The 23,697-nt window shown below is 41.8% G+C and overlaps 1 protein-coding gene across 2 annotated transcripts; it reads right to left on the bottom strand.

The window, feature by feature from the left end:
* Positions 1–247: 247 nt before the first annotated feature.
* Positions 248–23,391, bottom strand: LOC125709418 (LIM domain only protein 7-like). Of its 2 annotated transcripts, XM_048977801.1 has the most exons (22): positions 23,005–23,391; positions 18,042–18,279; positions 14,380–14,494; positions 13,749–13,891; positions 12,728–13,382; positions 12,027–12,266; positions 10,243–10,357; positions 9,472–9,633; positions 8,601–8,734; positions 8,355–8,418; positions 8,070–8,129; positions 6,338–6,363; positions 5,700–5,807; positions 5,232–5,324; positions 4,931–5,052; positions 4,679–4,801; positions 4,318–4,365; positions 4,059–4,114; positions 3,104–3,305; positions 2,659–2,814; positions 2,437–2,545; positions 248–1,519 (listed from the first exon to the last, which is right to left on the bottom strand). In XM_048977801.1, the coding sequence occupies exons 2-22, from the start codon at positions 18,251–18,253 to the stop codon at positions 1,397–1,399; spliced, it is 3,066 nt and encodes a 1,021-aa protein (XP_048833758.1). In that variant the 5' UTR covers positions 18,254–18,279; positions 23,005–23,391; the 3' UTR covers positions 248–1,396. The 2 variants fall into 2 exon arrangements, with proteins under 2 accessions (XP_048833758.1, XP_048833757.1); XM_048977800.1 differs by having other exon boundaries at positions 4,679–5,052.
* Positions 23,392–23,697: the final 306 nt, after the last annotated feature.

The raw sequence follows: 23,697 nt of genomic DNA, 5'->3' as shown, positions 1-23,697 counted from the left end.
AAACATTTTTTTTTTTTTATAGAGTCAAACAAAAGTTATGCAGCAGTCATCATCAGGTGTTGCATAAGCTAATGAAGAACATGCCTGCCAAAATGTGTTTGGAAAGCCAAGCGGCCTTCAGCTGACTGTACTTAGGCGGTTGCGTTTCACACAGGAGTTTGTAAACATTGTCCAGTGATACATTCTGATACTGTAACTGCAGGCCACATGTCTGGTTTGGAGCTTGGATGTGAATGAACAACGCAAATTCAGAAATGGCGATTTTATTTACAAACGTTTAGTTCATGTTTAATTATATTATAATTACATTACTCAATAACACAGGGAAAACAAAAAAACATTTAGAAATAACATTAATGCCAGTTTTATATGCATCGTCTTATTTATTGTTTTCTTTCACCAACCCAAAGAAGAAGGCAGTTTTTTGTTTTATTTATATAGCAAAAAATAGATAACAAAACAAAAATAAGAAACCCTGGGCAGATAAAAATATAAAACTACATGTTTTAACGCCTCAATAACCAGCATTGCTACTCTGCAATATGGTGTTCAGACTGCTTTCACATAAGTTATTATTCATATGTTGTTTCAGAGAAAATCTAGATACAATCCCGGTATGCCTTAGACCTTAAGCGTCTCATCCTTTGATAGAAAGACATCACCCCTTTAATCCACAGTAAAAGAAGCTCTGTAACTTTCGTAAAAATCATATAAGCGTCATAGCTTGAAAAATGATAAACTATATATTAATTTACTTATTGCTCACTACACCTGTGCTTAAAGCCATATAAATGTCTTTTTGTAGCTTCTGTAGAAGTAAAGGAAGATACAATGTTGCAGAACAATGCAGTTTTTTGTTTGATGTGTGAACGGGTGACTTTTGTTTCATGTAGACCTATAAAAATGAATAAACTCATATTTTGCATGTAGTCCAGATCGAATATATGAAAACAGATTTATTCAAATGTAAGACTGAAGAAGATATACCCAGTTTGAAGTTTCACTGCTCTTAAATCTAACACAAGCAACCAGTCGGAATATAATTATGTATAGCCACACCACCTTATCTTGTGTGCAGTGATTTGAGGTTTAAATAAATCACTCGCTATCAATTATCAACTGGAGCTGGTTGTATCTGTAGTGTAATTCTACAGGCCTGATCCCCAAAACACCAAAATTCCCACACAAGACGCATTTCGGAATCCTGTTGGATTAAAGTATTTAGTTAAAGCCTTACACCTACCTGCTGGGTATATGTACAGTACATTGACAATATAAATGAATTGAAATAATGATATAATGTAGCAATGTAGCACAGAATCGCCCATGGCACCCTTTCCACTTGATGGATGTATGTGTCAGTGTGTGTGTGTGTGTGTGTGTGTGTGTGTGTGTGTTAGGAAAGCTGGTTCTCATTCATTATTTGATTATAGCAGGAATTACAATAGAGACGTTTGTTTCTTATTCTGACTTCAGTTCCGATCTCCGATCCGCCGAGGTCGGTTCTGCATTGAATGCACTGCAAGAGAAAGAAAGGAGATACCAAGTGGGTGGGCGTGTGCACTCTCATACACATGGATCTTATAACACTGTGAGAGCCAAGCTACTGTATCAGCCGTGAGGAACATAAATACTGTCAGAGCTTGGAAAACGGTCATATAAAGAGCTCCATCACACTGCAGACCGGAAGGAAGCTTGGTTTTGATATATTATGCGCAAAGGTGCATTCAGTCTACTGGATAGGAACGGTAATGACTCTGACGCCGTCTCCCGTATGGAAACGATGCACACCGCCCCCAGGTTACGACCGAGACCGGTTCACTAGGCCTGTCTTTAATTCAAATTTGTATGTATGTTGGAAAAACATAATACACATTATTATTATTATTATCATTATTATCATTATTATTATTAACAATAATAATACAGCAATAATAACAGTAACTACATACAGTATTGTACTGTACGCCGAGCCCACAAACCGCTGAAGCCGTACAGTGTTTTCATGAGCGTCACAAAGCAGTGCGCACGCTCGTTATTACGGACAACTCAATTTAAGTGAAAATTTTAATACAGTAGGCTTCATGGCAGTCTGTTCTTAAGTATGAGTTATCGGTAAATCTGTAAGGCGTTCTTAACCCGTTCTGCCTGTATTTTTTATCCATCATGTCAGTATCCAATAATATTAATATTTACACAGTGTCAATTAAATGAAGTGACGTTCTTTCTTAATGTAAAATCATCGTCTCCATTTCCACAAAGAACCCAGAAACCGTTTTTCGACAGAAAGCTGTAATTCCCCGACTAAGATGATAATGTTTCTTTAGGCAGCCTTGAGACGATCAGGCCTAACCTTAGATGTTCTCTTTTCATTATTCTCGTACGAATTCTGCCCAGTAGCCAGGAGTGGCCCCATTATGCTGCTTTGTCTCCTACCTTAAAACAACTCAAATGGTAGCAGAGCCCCAGGGACTCGATGATCATGGCTGCTCCTTTGCCCAGCGGGTTTTCACAAAATGTGCAGGTTTTCCTTCCGCTGACTAACCTAGATTACAAGATGCACGAAAACTACGATGGAACGCGATTGTACAAGATAATGAACATAACTGATCGCGAATGTAGCTGAAGAGTGTGGGAAAGTCAAAGACGGGGCAGTACCTGCTCAGCGGCTGCGGAGGGGGGCGAGAGTCGGGGGTCGGATCATCACTGCGGCCAGCAGGTGGAGTGAGAGCGCCGGAGGAGGTATCCCTCAGCAAGCCAGTGGAGTAAGCGGGGAGCGTGTAGCCTCGTTGTAAGGGTGCAGATTGTGGGTTGCTATATACGGGGGTGGATACAGTTGATCCAAATGACTGTTTCCATGATAAGGGGGCATCAAAGCTATCCACGGATTCACCTCTACATGCATGGACATGTGCGGTAGCACCTTTTAAACATCTAACCACATTTATGCCTATTATTAGGTTAATAGTCTCCCTCATAGCACTGATGACAAAGTTAGACACAAAGGCTATGATCCCCCGTTCAGGTAACAGGGTGATTATAGTGCACAGAGGTCACAAACTCCTATAGCTGAAAGGGAGCAGATGCTATATACTGTACTGACCTCCTGATGGGCTCCGCCAGGATAAGCGGCTCTTTCTGCACGGAGCTGCTGCGCTGACGGATCCAGCTGTTGTCCGTGTTGAGTTGAGTCGTCTTCCTCATCTGCTGCAGGATCTGCTGGCGCTCGAGGTCAGCTTTAGACAGAGAATCCTTGCTCCTCTGAGAGCTTCTGCTCCACACGGCCTCGCTCGGGGTGTCGCCGACTGTCGGGAACAAGCGGAGAAGCGGAGCTTTCAGCTCAAAGGCACTGACCCTCACCAGGCTCAGCACATGGCTGAGGCACACTGACAAGTGGACAAACGATTGACTTTTCTGGCAAGACGGAAAACAATCATGAAATCAAAATATAAGATTCTATTTAGGTACTCTTTCATTTTATGTAACTTATTGGTGCTTATTTCAAGTTAATTAAATTCTTTTTGGAATACGATTGTTTTCATTGGTATTTGTGATCAGACCACTGTTCCGAATGGATGATTTTGAATGGATATTGAGCATTCTGAATTGATTATAATCAATTATGATTTGTTTGACTGATCAGGTACGACATTCTCTTAACCGACTGGGGCAACCCAGTCCCACCTCTCACTTGGTCCCTGTATCTCATTGCAATGAGAGCTTTTCGTCTCTTGGTCTCCAGTTCGGATGTTGAGGACAGGAACTGAGGTTTGTCGCCAAATTTTCTCGCCACATTGTCCCTGGTGTAAAACCCTGGGAGTCACGGCGCAAAGATTCTCTGACATGCTCACTTGGTATTTGGTGCATAACAGAAAACCGCACAGTAAAACCTTTGCCTGAAAATGCATCTAGCTGAAGGGAATGAGAAGATTAAAATTTGCTGAAGTTCCTTAACTGGATCTGCCTGTCCTAGATATATTGTATTTTAATTTTATTTTTATTTTAATAGTGACACAAGAAAATAGGAGCTTTAGGAGAATTTAAAAGAGTCGGCTAACCTCTTCTGTCTGGCTTGTCTATTTCATCAAGCTCTGGAGTAGATTTGGACTTTTCCCTGCAAAAGAAAAAAAAAAGTACTTTAGCAAGTAAATAAAGTGCAAATGGTGAACAAGAGCATTAAGACTCTGCAGTCTTAAGAAGGTGAGATACACAATCCCATTTAGACACCCAGAAGAGGAATCACTCTCTTTCCGTGTTAGTTATAACTGGAATGGAGAAACTGTGAAACACAAAAATGCGGTACAGTATCATACTCACCTGAGTGAGTAAGAGATCTGAGGGTTCCTGCTGGAAAACTCACTGAACCTGCATTGAAGCGTGCAAGACAAGGACAATTAAATCCTTACATATGTTTTTAAGTTTTGACAAGCTAGACAAATATCTCGTCTTTCATGGGTACAGGGGGCACAAACTCAGCTTTTCACTGTGAACATGGGAACATTGAAGTAATAGTATAAACAGTAGTTTAAATAATGTGTAGTAATAGTTTTAGTAACAGCCTGGAATGGGGGGGTGGGTATTCCGTCAAGAGGGGGAGTGGCTGGCTCAGTTTAGTGCTACAGCTGGATGGCTTTGATTTCGTGGATGGGGCCAGTGGAAATGACTGGTTTCTCCTTACTGGTTTTGTTCCTGGAGCCGCTGCTGTTCCTCCTCTTCCCGCTGCCTCTGCCTCCTTAGAACTTCCTCTTCCCTCCGTTTTCGTTCGGCCTCCTGCCTCTGTTGCTCCTCCTGCTGCCTCTGCCTCCTCAGTGCTTCCTCCTCCTTTCTTTTCTGTTCTTCCTCCTGCTGCCTCTGCCTCCTTAGAGCTTCCTCTTCCCTCCTTTTTCGTTCGGCCTCCTGCCTCTGTTCCTCCTCTTCCCGCTGCCTCTGCCTCCTCAGTGCTTCCTCCTCCTTTCTTTTCTGTTCGGCCTCCTGCCTCTGTTTCTCCTCCTGCTCCCTCTTCTGCCTCTGAGCCTTCTGCACTTCTTCCTCTGACCGGCGGTTCACTTTCTCCTGTTAATGATGGAGTGTAGGGAGACTGTACTGTGAAACTCCTCATATCAGCTCTTCCCAATTAATCCCTTGATTCATAAACAGAGTATGCTAATACCCATGATGCAATCATTTACACTACATTTATGTCTTGTTGATTTCGCACTAGATCTGCTGTAATTACAGTATAGCAGCCTCACCTCTGCGTAATGCGTAGAGTCTGTTTCCACTGCTTCCAGCTGGGCACGCTGCCACTCTTCCTGAAGCTTCTTCTGGTCTTGCTTATATTTTTCCTATACAGAGACGGGGGGGAATCAATCACAGCAGCTCCAGATGAGGACCAGGTGCACGATTAATGAGCGATGATGTTATGTTTTTGGGATTCATCATCCAGTTGCCACTTTAATCTTTATGATGTATAATGAAGGCAGAAAAAGCCACCATTTATTAAACTTTATTAAACATTTGGTCAATTCAAAGCGTTTTCATCTGAGTCTCCAAATAGTTACTGAAATAAACAGGAAAATGCAATAGATTAATATTGATTTATGAAATTGTCAATGAAGCACTGATTAGAAAAACGACATGGGTCCATTGAAATGTGCAGAACAGGGAGCATCTGCAGGACTGGTTCCAGGCCCTGGGACTGGGACTGGCACCCATCTGACCTGCAGCTGGCGCTCCTGCTCTCTCTGCCACTTTTCCTGCCGCTGCTGTTCTTCCTCGAGGTTCCAGGCCCAGCGGTTGGAGGAGGTGCGAAGAGGAGGAACCGGCAGCTAATAAGATCAAAGAGACAAGGAGTCATACTTTGGTTTAAGACGGAAGGTTGGTCAGGACAGTTACTGCCCAATGTTATGCCAGGTGCAGTTCGGGCATCCTACCGCCCTGTTTTTGAACATTACCCATGTCACAATGGTGATCTTCTAACCACTAAACCTGACGGTGAACCATATCTGGTTTATTTTCAAAACCGAAATAGAATACTACACTTTAGTGACCTTTGGTGGGTAAAGTACCCTAGACAAGTCCCAAGTTTTTGTATCCAAGACGATGAAATTGATCACTAGCTTACAATATATATCCTCAATTACTTAAAACAGAGCAGGCAGAGTCTCAGCAATTCAATGAAAATAAAGTCTTTTATTGTTACGCAAAATCAGAGCATGACAACGAAACACTGTGAAGTGAAGATGAGAGATGATTTCTCTTCTCCCAGTGTGGAAATGCAAACCAAACAGTGGGCTGTATTGAGGTCATTCATATACATGTGATGCTCAATGGCACAGCAAGATAAGTGATTACTTACATCTGATATTGCAGATTCTGCACCACCTGCAAAGAAGGAGCTCATTAGTAGGTTTCTATTGCATGTCATCCTTGTTTTCTCTAAACTGAATATAGTTCAAATCCAGGTCTAATCAAGCTATTACATTTCTGAAGCTGTAAATGAATTCAAAACAATTCACATTTAATTTTATAAAGAAAACCATCCATTCATCCACGGCTCTGTGTTTTCTGTTTTCTGTGTTTACCCCAGGTAACATAGCTGTCATAGATTAGCCAAGTAATCCAGACCCATTCAATAAGAATAGCCAAACAATTGGATTTTAGCTGTCTTTATTAAAAAAAGGTTTTAAAATACATAGGCTAGCAGCCTCACATGAGACACAACCCCGACAAGGCTTTCCTAGACCTCCCAAATATACAATCATATAAACTAAAACCAACCAATAGCCTTCCAGCACATCCACATTGCTATACGACTGACTAAGCACATGACATAGAAGCCATCTTGCATGAAAAGGTTGAGTTGCCACTCGCCATTTGTGCAGGGAATGAAAAATGCCTAAAACTATTATAAAGTGATGACTAAATGCACAAATGCACACTATGGCTGTATTCTGAGATCCTTAACATAACCTTCCAGTTCCTCCCAGTTAACATAAATGAATCACACTAGATAAAGTCCAACCACAAATATAATCCACATACTGTATCTAACAATCCTACAGGACTTAACCTTTCCACTCACTTACCAGACAACCCCCAAAATATTTATATCAATACTGAATAAAAATATTAAATTCTTGTTTGCCTGGGTTGTTCTTGCCTTGTGCTCTATGTTTCCTCTGCCCCCCCCCACCATGGGTGATGGATGAATATACAGTCTTGGGCAACAGTCTTAGCCAATCAGAAACCCTCCAGCTTAAATTATCTTCATGTTGATATTATGTCTGTCAAACTGTTCTGGCTTAGCCATTTCAAAACCTCTCCTAAAGTTACCCGAGTATTAACTATCTAATACAGTTATATTATTTGTTGACTCAACGCCTAGCATACAGTACAATGCTTAGCCAGTCAATAAAGACTGCCAAAGACTGTTGCACAATACTGTATACCTGCAGATACACATGGATATGATCTTTAATTAGAGAGAAACAATCATAACATGCTGTGACAGTTAGAAAGTGGTGAATTTAAAAAGCTATTAAAGGAATTATGATTAGTGACCTTTTTACACGGTGAAACAATTTTTACTCTTGTGCATTACATCAGCAATGTCTGAATCACACTGCAAAGCCACTTTTGGTTCATGCTGTCATACTTGTCAGCCGACCTGCAGGTTTCAGAGCTGACGTTTTAATCATCTCCTGACTATTAGCTGAAAGCACTAAGCAAAGTAACCTGCTACCGGAACTATTACGTCAATGTGGATATTAAGAAATGAGCTAAACACCACCTGCGTCACTCAAGAACCAGCAGGAGGTACCCCTGCCTTCCGCAGGTAAAAAACAAGGCCGCCTGTTTAATTGCGAAAGGGATTACAGTGTCCCCACTTCAGGACACAAAGTGGAACAGAAGCACATTTACCGCAAAGGTAGACCCATGAACCTGAGGACAGAATAGTTAGAATAGAATTGTTAGAATGGACAAAAGGAGGATAAAGTTCAAGTGGATCATTATACTTAGAATGCAAAGTCCAAAATGGAGATGTAGAGTATATGGGGATAGATAGCTCACTGTACCCACAATCTTACCTTGATTCTCAAAAAACTCTGATCTCCTTTTTGAGTTTTTCACAGAGATGGGATCGAATTCTGCACAACAGAAGGAAAAGCAAAAAGAAAAGAAATCAAATGCTGCAAACTCGTCGCATCGACTATATACATTTTATGGAAACTTTTTTGTTGGTTAATTTTTTTACATACTTCTAAAATGTTTTTGCTAAATTAAAAGACATTAAAACATCCAAATATAAACCTATTCTAATTTATCGTCCTGGCCAGTTCCGACAGATCAGTCTACTGACTTCCGCACATTACCTTTGCTTGTCCTACTCAGCGACTCATCTCGGAAACCACCATTCAATCCCTTAGACGACATGTCCTACAAAGAGGATTACAACATCAGAAAATAATTCATTAGCATTTCAGTGTCATTTAAATTGCAACATATTGCTTTCAGAAAATATTTACTAGTATATCCTCAAAACCTTTGCAGTGATTTAAGCAGAGAAACAGCATCATTTAAAAACACACGTCCATTTGCTTTATAAAATCTGTACTTACATTTATAGGCTTACTGCTGACATCTGCAGTTTTGATGGACGTTTCTGAAGGATCAATAAGTGCTGCATCCATACTGGTCAGATTGATGGTTTTATGGGTTTTAAATGGCAGAGAAGGCAGGTCTCTGTCCCAGTCTGAATTGAAAAGATGTTCAAAATCGTACAGTTAGGGTTGATATAAACTACCACAAAAATAATAAAAAATCAGTACAGGACAGAACGGCAGCAGCGATCTGATTGTTATCAGATTACAATGGGGACAAGTTACAGACCGTCGTCCCAGTCATGTTGCCCCCAGTTATGTTGCCTACATTCAAAAAGACTCTTTTTCAGCCAGGATTACCAACACTGTAAGGCCCGGAACATAATTTTGACCCAAATTCAGCTTCATAAAGCTTTGGCATTGAATCACACGCATCGTTAAGTATGACAAAAAGTGTGGGCAATAAGCTGTGTCAATTTATATAGCAATATCTGTGAACTAGTTAGCAGAAAACTACGTGACTAAGAACCATAATCCAAAGACTGTTAGTGACACACAGACTAAATTTTCATGTTAATGTTATAAGCATGAACAGTTAACAGCTACTAGTTATTATATGGGCTGGCCAAGATGCCTGTGTTTTATGAGGGCAGAGGAGCTCGCTCTGAATATCAAGTATGCCAAGGCCCAGTGGACTTAGACCTTTAGGATAAAGAAGGTTAAAAAGCACTCAGTTACGGAAGCGTTTCCTAACCCAGTCCTTGGAGACCCACAAACGGTCCACATTTTTGCTCCCTCCCAGCTCCCTGCAGGTCCCCGAGGACCAGGTTGGGAAACACTGAGTTATGGCATTATCTGTGTCACTGGCCTGCAGTGTTAGCCGACTTACTATTGTTGCCATGACGCCGGATGTCGATGACTAGACTCCCCTGCTGTATGGCTTTCTCCATGCTGGCCTTCCACTGCAAGTAGCTCATGTTGGACACTGGCTGCATGTTCACTGTCAGGATCTCATCACCTGCCTGCAGGTGGCACATTTCTGCAGGGCTGCCTGTAGGGGTTATACCACTGATCACATCGGCACCACCGGCCACTTCAACAACACTTCCAGTGCTTCTTCTGTTAACAGTAATGCTCTCGGCACTGCGAGAGTGGTGATAAAGGATATTTATTTAGCTATAATCACTCATAGTCATTGACAATGTATGACTAGTTCATCAATTATGATAAACAGATAATTGGTACGTTCATTCTGATGTGCACTTACATATTCATAGATAATGTATTTGTTTATAAAAAATAACGTGTAGATTGTAGATATAAAGACAAAACCTCAAGTCACAGCTAATTTCTCTCTGTGCTGCTGAACAATCCTCCATAAATTTGCATGGAAGATAATAACACAGAAAATCTTAGATGTACGAGCAGGTCCTGTGTTGTCAAATAGATTGGATGCTGTTTGAATTCACAGATTCGGTCTTCTGCAGAGCAAAGTGCTAACGACTGCTAACGGGCCTTCTATAACACTTTAAACGCATTTTTATGTTTTATAGATGGCATGCAAAAACATTTTTGCACAAAGAAATCCCGAGGACGCGGTTCTTTCGACATCGTAGTCGCCAGCCACACGCTGATAACGAGGTTGTAAAGTGAAGTTTACCAGGCTGAATGCCTCTCACATGCACCCCAGTGGAGTCCCAGTCAGTCTGGAAGCCAAAGTCACGGCTGCTGTTGGGTCTCTGGTTCAGGCTGATTCGCATCTCGCTGTATTGCTCCTGCGCCACAAGAAAAAGATGCTGAGGATGATGCAGCACCATCCCCGTTCTGCACGAAACAGATTCTTCAGCGTAACATTAAGATTGCCATTGAGTCATATGTCATATGTTACATTACACATGTGGGAAAAAAAGCAACAACTGTACAGTTGAAGGGAGAGTGCAGTTACATCTACATCAGAGGTGTCCGACCTTTTCAAGTGGCCAGTGTGCCGAGATCTACCAGTTCAAATAGGGAGCCATAGCTATTATTATTTTATTCTTATTATTACTCTAGCTATTGCCTTTCTACATAGTTAACAAGCACACAGCAAATCCAGACAAATCCAGGTAATTCTCCAAATTGAAAAAGTGTAAATAAATGTATTTCTCTACCTTAGTGGGACCGCTGGCACTGGGAAGATGCAGTTAGGTAAAAATTGACTGCTGTACTGCTAACTGACTTTTCAGTGCGTATGGCTGTTTCAGCAGGGAACTCGGTCTCGTAGCTTTTGCGCATCGTTTTGAAATGCCGCTCCAAATCACCCTTCTTTGGTAAAGCCGCGCTCGCATTGCATACAAGACATACGGACTTTGAGTTTATTTCTTACGTTCTTATCTCTCGCTAGTGTGGGGAAGCAATAAAAAGGCCAACAGGATGTTGGGTTACATCTCTAGGTGTGTGGAGTCTAAGAAAAGGGAGGTGATGCTACGATAATATAATTCCTTTGTAAGACCCCACCTAGAATATTTTGTGCAGGTTTGGTCACCATACCTTAAGAAGGACATTGCTGCCTTGGAAAAGGTGCAACGTAGGGCTACAAGAATGATTCCTGGTCTTAGAGGAATGTCTTATGAGGAGAGGTTAGCTGAGCTGAATCTGTTCAGCCTGGAGCAAAGGAGACTAAGGGGGGACATGATCCAGGTATGTAAGATTCTAACAGGTCTGGATGCTTTTCAGCCAAATGGCTACTTCAATATTACTTTAAATACTAGAACTCATGGCCATACGTGGAAATTAGCAGAACTTTTTAAAATGAATTTGAGGAAGTACTTCTTTGCACAGCGTGTAGTTAGAGTATGGAATAGTTTTCCTACTAGTGTAGCGCAGGTTAAACCCTGGGTTCCTTTACATCAGAGCTAGATAAGATTTTAACAACTCTGAGCTATTAGTTAAGTTCTCCCCAAACAAGCTTGATGGGCTGAATGGCCTCCTCTCGTTTGTAAATTTCTCATGTTCTTATGAATTTCAGTAAACAAGAAAATAATCCTCTGCCCACTGAATGAAAATTATGCGTTTTTGATCTTTTGGCATCTGACATGTTTGTGTGCTAAATGTTTACAGTGCAAGATTAGTTGCACACTGACAAACTGGCATGCGTAAGTGCCCGGACGCTTGCGATCGACTGGTTTCGGCACCCCTGACCTGCATATTTAGCAACTACTTTTACCCAAAGGTATGAACCTTTTTGAGAAATCAGAGTCAGCCAGTGGGGGGTTAAGGGCATCGTTCAGGGGCCCAATGGTGACATCAGTCTGCCAACCATGATATCTGAGTCTGCAACCTTTTGATCACAGACTCAGGGTCCTATCAGCTGAGCCAAACACTGTCCCCTGTCATTAGTTTTCAGATTAAAAGGTCAAAATACTGGCTCCAAAAGCTTGATCCAGAAGAACTTTAAATACTCACCTGTGAAAAGCTGCTCTCTGAGATATCCTTGGGTGGAGTCGTCACTTTAGCCCGGTTAAAATCACTGGCAGTCTGCTGGACACTGTCAACACTGTCCTCTTCCTCGTCGTTTTCCACTTCTTCATTATCACTGGACTGTGAGTGAGCCTCGTCTTCAGGTACCATCACTGGAGTATGCTGGTTGAGTCCGGATGATTTCTGGACTCTCTCCCCATTAGGGAATCTGTATGAATCGTCCATCTGAAAATGGCAAATAATAACTATCCAATTTCCTGAGACTACCACTGAGCTTTACCTAGGATGTTATAGTCTGATAAAGGCCACTGGTATCTCGCTAAAAGGCTCCCGGTCTTTTTGTTACTAATGCATTCCATCTTGCTTGATGTTTTTCTTCTTTCAATCATTCTAAATGTTCAATAGATCATGTGATTAGTCTTTTGTCACATAGAATTATTTATATGCAATATAGTCTTTAATTTTAACAATAAAAAGGCATAGGCCATGATTTAGCCATAATTAATAATAACAATAAAAAAATATGCAATAGTCATAATGATCAAGCAAGGAGACATAATGTTTCATGGAAGAGGGGATAAAAAGTAGGTCTTTGATTTTTCCAAGTCCTGTTTGAAAGGTTCATCCCTGGAGCCTGACTGAATATGACTGAATATGACTGAATATGACTGAATAAACGCACTTACAGTGTAGGATCTTGGCATGGAGGAAACTTTGCTGGACTGGCTCCCAAAAGGCCTGGGTGCAACTACAGACGTGATCCGTAGGCTGTCGGATCGCTGGTAGCTCCTGGGGAGGGAGGCAGTGACCTGGGAGACCCCCGCTTTTCTCTCTGTCGAACTGTCTTTGTAGTAACTGTTCCGTACTTCTGTCGGCTTGTCAGCGCATGAGTCAGACTTGCTTTCATTGCTCTTCTCTTCAAATGAGCCGTTGTTCCAGCTGGAATGGTCAGGGTTGGTATTCTTGATGGTGCTGGGGTCGGCCCAGGCGGAAAACGGGGAAGGGGACAACTTAGTGGGATTAGCTCTCTTCGGTATTCCTCCAGTGAGCTTCTCTTCCTGGGCAGAGGACAGACGCACAGGGACAGATGACTTTGGAAACTCCAAGGACTTCGCTGGATCATGTCTGCTTTCCTCCTGCCCAACTGGGGCGTCGGAACTCCCCAAGAGGGCACTGGGACTTCCTGAGGAGTGGCTAGCCCATTTCTGTACGTCAGGCACAGACTGGGGTGTAAAAATGTTTGCAGGGGCGTAGGAACTGTCCACAGTGTAACTGCGGGCCAGAGGATTCCTGAGTTTGGGATACTGGTCACTGCTATCGTCACCCAGTCTTCTGCTCTCTCTTTGTGATGAAAAAGAAAGAAAGAAATGGGCATATCCATGATCACAGGAAAGACATTAGTCATCCGGACATTAGGTACTTTTCCTGCATCTCTTCCAGATTCACATATCTGAGAATACTTAAATAAAATTATGTTTTTCTTTGATCTTCATGATAAGTTTCTTTTTCCCCCTGTACCATCTCATGCACAACTTACATATGACCATTTGATTAAAATGTTCTAATGTGCTACGGTCACAAGACAATCAAAAAACGGGCTGAAGCTTCGAGTTCAACATGAACAAAAAATGCATGCTGCAGTAAGCGTACAACTGAAATTCACGCTACCAAAATACTGCAAACCATATATAATCAGTGTGACTGTACCTCTCCTCCTGCATCTCATTGAAGGTCTTGTAAGTTCTGGTGCCCTGCCCACTGGTGAGTTGCTCAATCTGCTCGCGCTCCTCCTTCTTCTTTACGATGTCAGAATTGACACTTCTGCGTCGGTTCTTCCATTTAGTCAGATCCTAAGAAAGGAGGACATGAGTTGACTTAATTCATTCAGGAACTCAGTAAGGCAGGGGTAGGGAACCTGATCCATGGAGAGCCGGTGGGGGTTTTTGGGATGAACTCTCAGTCACCCAATAATAAAGCAGCGATTCTCAACTCCAGTCCTTGGAATCCACTGTTATTGGCTGATTGAGAGGCCATCCCAAAAACCCACACCGGCCCTCCATGGATCAGGTTCCCTACCCCTGCAGTAAGGTATTGAGTAACCAAACAAGGTGGGGTAGTGGTCAAGTCAACAAAGACATGGATGTGCTGGACGGCTGCTGCAAATACTGGGGTGACTTTAGCAGAGGTTTTGAAATTGCTAAGCGGCCACATGTTGACAGACATATTATCATAGTTTTACACCAACATGAAGATCATTTAAACATCATTTCTTTGACTGCCTAAGACTTTTGCACAGTCCTGTATATGTTACGTAGCATTTTGCAGAGGAAAAGCTCACATCTTGCCACTTGTCCTCGTTCTCCTTGATCTTGCCGCGCATCTCCTGCAGCGCTTCAATGCTGACCTGCCGCAAAATGACGGGGTCCTCAACAATGTCACTCAAGGACTTGCTCCTGTTGGATCCATGAAACAAGATGATGTCAAATGACACTGTCCGTTGGCAGGATGTTAAGAGGTCAAGAACAGCAAACCGGCACATCTTCATAACTGTGTAGAACCTCATCAATTACAGACTCCAGAACCCGGCCCTTGGGGTCTTCGAGTCAGTCCCTCCCAGCTCACGGTGGACTGTCTCTGGGCCCCCGAGGACCAGGTTGGGAAATACTGCTATACAGCAAGGCACACTCAACCCCCAGCACTACAGAAATAACTCAGGTTTAACATCACAGTAGTAGCACATATAGTAGGAAAAAAGCACATGGTACTCACATTTTTATTAGTATCAATTACGATAAATGCATTTAACTATTAAGTCTATGAAAACCTTAGCAATAGCAATAAAATAATATGTAAATACTTTCGTGTTACCAATCCACTGGTGACTGGTTAGCAGATGACTTAAAGTGCAATTTATTTAATTCCATGTGTTAATAGATATAGATACAGAAAGAAGCAGATGGCATATTATGGGTTATGAAATGAGTAATCATCACCACATGTGTCACCCCCAGTCATACTTATGTGATGAAAACACTTTGGTGACCACTGGGCATTCCACTTTCATAATTCATCATTTTTTCCCCTGTGTGTGTGTGTGTGTGTTACATTTTGGTTATGTCTATATTTCTTCTTACCAGGGATTTTATTAGATTATGAAGATATTTATCCCCCACAATGTGCTTGTTTTGACGTCGTGGGGACCATTCATTTTTGGTCCCACAAAAACTCAATTATATAAAAGTATGTAACTACAATAAAAATAAATAAATAAAAAACGCCAAAAGTCCTGTATTTTGCTTGGTTACTTATTGATAAGGTGATGGCTGGGTAGGGGTTAAGGTTGTCATTTTTGGGATTATGGTTTTTCTCAGAGAAATGAAAGGATGGTCCCCACAAAGATATGAACACAAACATGTGTGTGTGTGTAAAATTTATCTGCCTGTATTGTGTAGGTCTCTTTCTCCCTTCAAAAACATGCAATGAGTCAACTGTCATCTCTAAACGATCTGTACTTGTGTGATGAACTGGCATCCTGTTCAGAAAGGACCCCAAGCTTGCATCCAACGGTGTCTATGGTAGGCAGGCTACCATTAATCGTGTATAAGATGGATGGATGATTCCTATGTCCTTCATGATACCAGCAAGCCATGTTTATGATTGATTCCAGTTATTCCACACCTTCCAACATAATACACCCTCAGCTCCAGGCCAGCAAGGATTAGTCACCTCTAAGTCATTGTAACCAAAATATGAGCACATTCACACAACTTCCACTTCACTGTAACTATAATATCCATCAGCTTCATATCACATATGCAGCATTTATATGAAGTGAGCCAAAAGCATCACTCAGAAACATAATTATTCAGCAGACAGCATGTCTATGGGGTGGGGGGGGGGGGTGGGGGGTGGGGGGGGATGTTATCAATCCTCCTGCTACCCAGGTATCCTGAAGCCAGCCTCACATTCCCAGCTCTTCTTCTTTTCAATTAATTATTAAACATTTGTTATTTTTTAATCTTGTGCTTCTTGGCATTATATTGATCCTTTCGGGGGGGGGGGGGGGGCACCTAAGCCATGTCAGGAAGGACACTGTGAGCTACTTCAGATTTTCCAAACTACTTTAAAACTGAAAGGCTCCTGTGCTCGGCTAAATAGTTCACTTATTACTGTGCTTTGACTGGTTTGTTTCCTTGATTGGAAGACTCATGCAGCTGTTTCACATTAACATTAGTGACACATGCACGATTATAGGAGACTGACCAATCAGCGCGCAGCAAGATCTCAGTGCTTAAGTGAAATGCAGGTCCTCTTAATTGAAATGGTAGTTTACAAACCCTTTCGCAGCTCATAGTGTCCATCCTGAAGACAAACTTGCCATTGTCTGCTCAGACCCAGGGTCGTGTGGTTTGGCTTCACTGTCCTATTACCAAACATTCCCATAATACCTCAAAATGGTTTTTAATCAGATGGCTGAATAACACTTTTCAATGAATTTCTTGAAATCAAGAGCACTTAACATAACAGTGTTTACTGACATGACAGCAGGGGTGTAGTTCGAAACTCTAGGCCCCCAGGCGGAATGTCACCTTGGGTCATTATATACATGGTATTAAATCTCTCAGAAGCTTCCCTGAATAGCCACTGCATTTATTGGGTTAAAGAACTTTAGGGAAACAAAGATAAAGTCCATGTTGTGTAAAATCGGCGGGTGTTTTTCCAAAAGCCTTGAAAAATAAGACCTCAGGTCCAAGAAGAAGCGAAATATCTTTCAGTTAACCAGCTTTCGGTAGCCAGCAGGAAAGACACCGCTACACCCTAGGAGGTGCATCATGGAAGCCACTAAAGAAACTTGAAAAACAGACCAGACCTGCTCATAAAAATAAAAGAGAGAAAAAACATTGCTACTGTATAGTAACATCAAAATGCACTATTCCCATTTTGATGGAATAAAAACTTTTTAATCTAGTTGTATGATGTAAATTGTGAAATATATTGGAGTTTTCCTTCATGACCCGTTTGCAACATATATTCAGAAGACTCCTAAACTTCACTCCTCAGCACTTACAAAAAACACAAACCTCAGAAAGGCAGTGGAGGTTTATTCTTTGAGCAAACTGTTGGATCTGGGACTGTTAAGGTGTGAATGGTGACACTCCCATGCTGCCAGGATTTCAGACAAACCCGGAAAGCTCTTCTACAGCTGATGCTGGGATTCATGCATTTAGATTTGCCTGTATCCTGTATCGGGGATCCAAACCATTCGACAGGACTTCTGATGGGACGTCGCTTATTATCACTGGGATACTTTCTGTTAGTCCTCATGAAGATGTCTGACAGTCACATTTCCTGGAAACGACAGATTATCCTGCTCTGTCCTATGAGGCCAGTGGTTCCCAATCTGGTCCTCGGGGGGCCAAAGACAGTCTACCTTTTTGCAAAAGTGTGGACTGTCTGGCAGAGAGCTGGGAGGGAGCAAACATGTGGACCATCTGAGGGCCCTCAAGGACCAGGTTGGGAATCACTGCGCTAGGGAAAGCTAAGGAAAAGGCACGACTGCCCAAGGGACAGATTCCACTTGCCAGGGAAAGCTATTCTTTTCTCCCAATGAACCTAAGACACGAAAGCACAAAGATCTCTGGTAGAGCTCTTCTGTCACTATGCTGCAAGGTAGAGTAAATTTCATACAAAATTGACACAATGAGGTTCGCTTGTGTGTTTCATAAAAAATGGCCAAATCAACCTTAGTGAATAGGACAGTAAAATGTTCTGCAGCAATTATTGCATCACTGAACCTGGGGTTTCAGACAGACAGGTGTTACACAATAAAGTGCAAATAACCAAACATGGAGCAGGAGTAGGATCCCACGGCAGAGAGAGCAGGTAAAATACGGAATCGCATTGCTGTTTGTCCTGAGTTGTGTGTGTGTTACTTTTACATTGAGGTAAAACAATAAGATGATTGTTAAAGTCTAAATTAATCAAGCAGATGGGGGTCACCTGGAGAATGGCTTCTCCTCTACGGAATCCAGAGCATCTCCCCAACTCCTCCGGTTCTCTTCATTTTGTTCAATGCGTTTCTTTCTCAGTGGCGCTGGAACGTAGCCCGATGACTTGTCCTTGCTGGGGAGGAACTGGTTGAACTGGTTGCTGGTCTTGGGCTCGACCGTCAGCGAGCGTCGGTACTGGAGCGAGTTCTTGTTTTCCGCCATCCTGGATCCCAGCTCCGCCTCGCAGCCTAGGGGTGAGGAGGACACACAGAACTGAACGAGAACAGCAAACACAGTCACTGGCACACCTTGCTGGAGAGACTGAGAGAGACAAGCGGCAGTAGTGATGCTGGCACTGGTCTGGGGCCCTCGGACGCCTGCATGCCCCTGCAGACATCGTGGACAAACCCTGAGAAATAGCTTTCATGTTCATTTACGGGACAGTGTGGAATGTAGAGTGCTGTACGAATGTGGAACGAGCCAAGCAAACACACGGAAGCCAATATGATTCACCAACGGCGCCCCACATCGGAGGGCAAGAATCATGAATTCTGCAGAACTGTCTCTTTGGTTGGGAGATAAATGCACCTACAAAACAAGTGTTTTAGAGGAAAAGGCAACAGGAGAATTTTAAATGAATATTCATATGTGACTACTGAGAACAGATCAATTAGCAAACATGCTAACAACATACTGTAACTGAGGGTACAGATGCAGTAGATTGTTTCGGGTACGTCTGGAACTATATACTATACGTAGTAACAGTATATACAGTATTAACACTGCTGATCACCTCTAGCTCACGCCATTGAGGAAACATTGACAGCAACTCTCCACTAGGGGGCATTATTCATTTAGTAACATACACCAGTCGGTTCGTAGCCAGTAATCCACCGGGCTGAGGAACGCTTCGGATATTGAGGAGAGTTCGGTTAATTAGCAAGAATTAGCTATATATTATCAAGTCACGTCATTTTCTCAACCTATCACAGTACTCGCTACCTTCTGGAATTCAGGAGCTTCCGTATCGCACCCGACTCTGAGAACAACAGACAAAATATCATACGGATTAGATTGTTATATTTATTGACAGCGATGATAGACGCGTAATAGGTCAATTCAGCACTTTACACCTGTTATACTTTATTATTTATGGACTGATAGCAACAAAATAATTATTACAAAGTCTATCCATCATATTTTATAAAAAGCAGCCAGATATGGTGATATTGTTAATATATTAACTGCTATTAAAGCTTATTTTCCTTACATGCTGTCGTATACTGTACCCATCCTTAGAATTACATCACAGCAAAAGATATGTTAGGAATCTAACCTTTCACTTCAGTTAATGACTTATTTCTAAGTAGTTCAACATCAATTACCTCCGAAATAACAGCTTGGGGAAATAAAGATTTACAGTAACAGCTTACGTTTTGAGGGTTACAGATAACAAAGGTACCTCAGGGAATATATGACGCAAGGCCGGGGTACATTCTGCTGGGTACGCCAGTGCATTGCAAGGCCTGCACACATGTACACACACCAATAAGAGGCATTCAGAACCTTGAAAATGTGGCACTTTCTTTCGTTCGGGTAAAAGGGGCATGTAGTCAGTGCCCCCTTCCCCCATGTACTTGTGTAGTGAGCCATCTGTGAGACTACAAGTAGGCACAGTAAATCTGCACAACACAAGGAGAGCAAGCAAACTCAACAAACAGATGCAAGATTCCAACCACCGACTCTGCAGGTAGAAAGCAACATCGCTCACCGATGAATGAGTGCCTTGCCACCCCGTGACATAGTGGGATTGGCAATAATCAGCTGTTTACTCAAGTAACAGAGTTGCCAACTCTCACGCATTCAGCGTGACATTCACGCTTCCAGACTCTCACGCAAGGAATCATACGGCACATTTGTATTAATCCATTATAACACTAAAATTACCTGCGTCAAAAGAACTGGGGTGGTTTGCAAACCCTACAAACTATTTACAAGTTAATAAAAGTGTTACATACAAGTAAATATGCACACAGACCTGTGTTTCATTGCAAATTTCACGCCAGCCGATTGGCCAAAGTTGTCGACGCTAGAGTCGTGGTGATAGTAATATAAAATAATTCCCTGTGACATGATAGCTGTCAATGTGATGCATGTAGACAAAATGGGCGGTGGTCAGAATCTAGCTGTGACCACAGTCTTTACTGAACATGGGGTACATTTCAGGTGTGCCCTTTGTGACCGGGCCTGTCCACATAACCTGTCTCCTCTCTGAATGGAAGGGAAACCACAAAGCTGGAGGCTGTAAGGGAATGTTCTACTTCTACTCTGTCTCCAAAAGGACAATGTCTGGCACCTTCTCAGTATCAAGCCGCAGCAAATAACTTTGATCCACCCAACAAAAAAGAAATTACATACCAGTTCAAATTAATACAAATTGCTTGTTTTGCTTCCCTGTGAAAGATGAGTGCATGTGTATTATAAAACAGTTCTCAACAAGCACAGGCTATAAATTAGCAAACAAATATCCCCAGCATTAAATTCTCCATCAGCTGATTTAATTCATATGTTCCACCCATTGTACACCTGCCTTATAATCCACAAACGGATCACACCTTCAAGTTCCATGGTAGCACAAGATCTCTAGACAGTCCAGAGGTGCCATGATTGGTTACCAGGACCAGTAACAGGCTTTAAGATGCTTCTTGCGGAACAGTTAAGGAACCTCTACTGACAACCGAAGATCATCGGTGAGCTTCTTATCTGTCAGATTCTACAGAAAACTCAACATACAATCTTTTTACAATTTATTAAAAGGATGGATGATTATCATCATAACTATTATTATTAAAACGGCTTGCTCATCTATAAAAATATGCATTGTCACAAGCCATAGAACAAACTGAAGACATTCCAGTTACACCCACGTTTTTCCAAGTACCAAGCTCCTCCTTATCAGTGAGGACGGCAGCTATTCATAGACGATCAGGGAGAGGCCTGTCGTTACCGGCCCAGGCGGTCGTGGGCCACTGGCAAAGCTGCCTTTTATGGTTAAACGTTTGTACCCTGGGCAGAAATTATCACCCGTTTCACACGCTAACCTGTTACACCATCTAATGGCATGATGACAGTAGAAGCCAAAAAAGAGAATTCTGTCATGGATTCCTATGCAGCCATTGAGCGTCACACCAAAAATGCAAATAGATGTTTTCTGTCAAGAAAAGCACAATAGGAACGTACAGCACAGAGAGAGACGAACGGCGAATATGTATCATACTGCTGTATTCCACATGAACGCAGCCATCTCCTGATATATGCCCTTCATTAGCGCAATGAAGGGAACAAATCATGAAAGCAAGGTCAAGAATCTCCAGTGTCACTTCACAGTGGTTTTAATATATATGGGTATATATTTGTTCATTTGTATGTAAATGCGTTCCGTAATTTTTAAGCACATATTTTAACTTCATATTTTCCTCGAGTGTCATGACAGATTATTGGGTGGCATTCAGAGAAAGTATTTGTAATCGTTCTGTGACATACGATTTTCAACCTTAAGACGACATGAAACCAAAAGCGGAGAGTTAGGGTCAGCACTACACCAAAGTAAAATTAAAAGTCTGATTGTTTAAACTGAGTTAAATATCCATATCAAACATATAACGTATTGCAAAGGCACCTATATATCTAATGCAGATCTTATAAAACTCTTTCAAGATCGAATAAAACGTTCAGAAATTCTCTAGCCTATTCGATAGTGACTATAAAATACCTAAAAAACTGAAACCAGTAAAACAGACGCTGTATTGGGTTTTTTGACACATCTTTCTGTCACACTGAAATTTACACAAATTTTCACATGCAAATACATAGAGAGTAAGGAGATAAGTGAAACATCCCTACTTTCTATGCCTGTGAAGCAGCCTGTTCCTCTGTGATTGACTTGCTTGGGGCACCAATCAAACTCATCTGGCAAACTACATAAAATATTAATACTACCAGTACAGAAACTTACATTAAAATGATTCATTTTCATGTCATATATATATATATATATATATATATATATATATATATATATATATATATATATATATATATATATATATATATGACAACCATTATATTGCCTTGTTATTGTCCCGCTGACAGTCTGGAATCTCATGCTATAAATCGAGAAATTACTTTGAAATGTTTGACATGTTTGTTCACTCTGGTTCTTAGAATTTGAACTCTGTGTATCTGTATATTTCCCAGTGTTACTTTAAAATGGGAGGGTGTAACACAGTGTTTGTTACAGAGTAGCAAATACTTCACTGCCTGACTGAGCTGGTTTCACTGGCCAGACGAATTAACAGTTCGAGCAGAAAACAGGAACACTGCAGTAATTCACCACTTCGCAATAACAGCAATTTGGTCAATGATGAAGTAAAGTCTGACATACATAAAATGCATCCCTTTGTGTCCTCAGTAAAATGCATTGTAACCATATGATAACAATGCTCCTAAAGTCAAACAAAACTCGACCAGACCCGAGGGCCTCTGTTCCTCTAATCTCACTTAAGGACACACCTGTGAGAGAGCTGGACAGGTTGATCAACATACCATGTTGTTTCATGGGAACCCAGTCCGCGCTGTGTAAGAACCAGGCACTAAAATGAATTAAAGTTGTACTTGGAGACAAAATCGGTATTGTGAATATTGTTTTGTGAATAACCTTCTGGGTATAGACCTGCCACATGGGATATGCTGTTGAAAATCAACTTATAAATTATCTTGTGTTCTTATAAAAGACTACAACCCCAAGATATAATGATCTGTTACCTTATATGTTATTAAGAAGACAAATTTCATTGTTCTAGAGGAACAGACAAATTCCGATAGTGACAGACATAAGTTATTCTGACTAGAAAACACCGAGGTGAAGGAAGGTTTGGAAATTTGCTCGCTCTGCCATAATTTAGGAGACTTACCTTACAGCGACTTCGGTGCCAATACCATGCAGATCAGACGCAGGACATAAACCGCACTACAGTAGCTCCTGTCAATCCCAGCTCTCCGCAAGCCTCTGAAGGGGGAAATGCTCACTCAGTAACTGGCTGGCAAATACGGGATAGGCTTCTTTGTACGTAAAGTAAAGACGATCGGAGCTGGAGGTGGGTCAGAGCCGGAGGGGAGGGGCGTCGGGAAACACAAACGGACGCAAAAAGCAAAACTGCGGACAAGAATGAGAGTGAAGGCCTGGGGAGGGGAGTAGCGATGACAGATAGTGAGCCCCCGCCCGGAGCTATGCAAAGCAGCACACAGAGACAAGCACAGTACGCACGCACACACACACACACATAGACACACACACAGATACACACACACAGCCCCTAGCATTTCACACCCAGAAACTTTAACACCCAAAGGCTATACATAGGGGCTATACGTGGAAAAATATTTGAAATTGACTATTTGAAAATTGAGGTAGTTTGCCATCATGCTGGAGGTCATTTACAGAGTATGAATACGAATAATTCAGCCTTCGAAATTCAAGATATATAGATTATTTTAAAATTGTAAGAAGTACGTTTTGTCTCGAATAGAAACTTAACAGTGTATTGCAATGATATTTTTTTTTCCGAACAGTAATGAGGCTGTCAGAATGCGAAGGGCAAGAAACA

This window comes from Brienomyrus brachyistius, chromosome 16 (genome assembly GCF_023856365.1).
Source record: "Brienomyrus brachyistius isolate T26 chromosome 16, BBRACH_0.4, whole genome shotgun sequence".
Lineage (NCBI taxonomy): Eukaryota > Metazoa > Chordata > Actinopteri > Osteoglossiformes > Mormyridae > Brienomyrus > Brienomyrus brachyistius.
Note: the sequence above shows the minus strand (reverse complement) of the source record. Positions and strands in the feature narration are given on the sequence as shown.

Bases quoted from the DNA above. Each gene is read 5' to 3' on its own strand.
- LOC125709418 (XM_048977800.1), bottom strand. From the start codon at position 18,253: ATGGCGGAAAACAAGAACTCGCTCCAGTACCGACGCTCGCTGACGGTC. The intron at 10,358-12,026 runs GTGAGTATTTAA...CTTGTGGCGCAG, and splicing joins CAGAGAGCAGCTTTTCACAG to GAGCAATACAGCGAGATGCG. The intron at 8,735-9,471 runs GTAAGTCGGCTA...TTTTCAATTCAG, and splicing joins CCGGCGTCATGGCAACAATA to ACTGGGACAGAGACCTGCCT.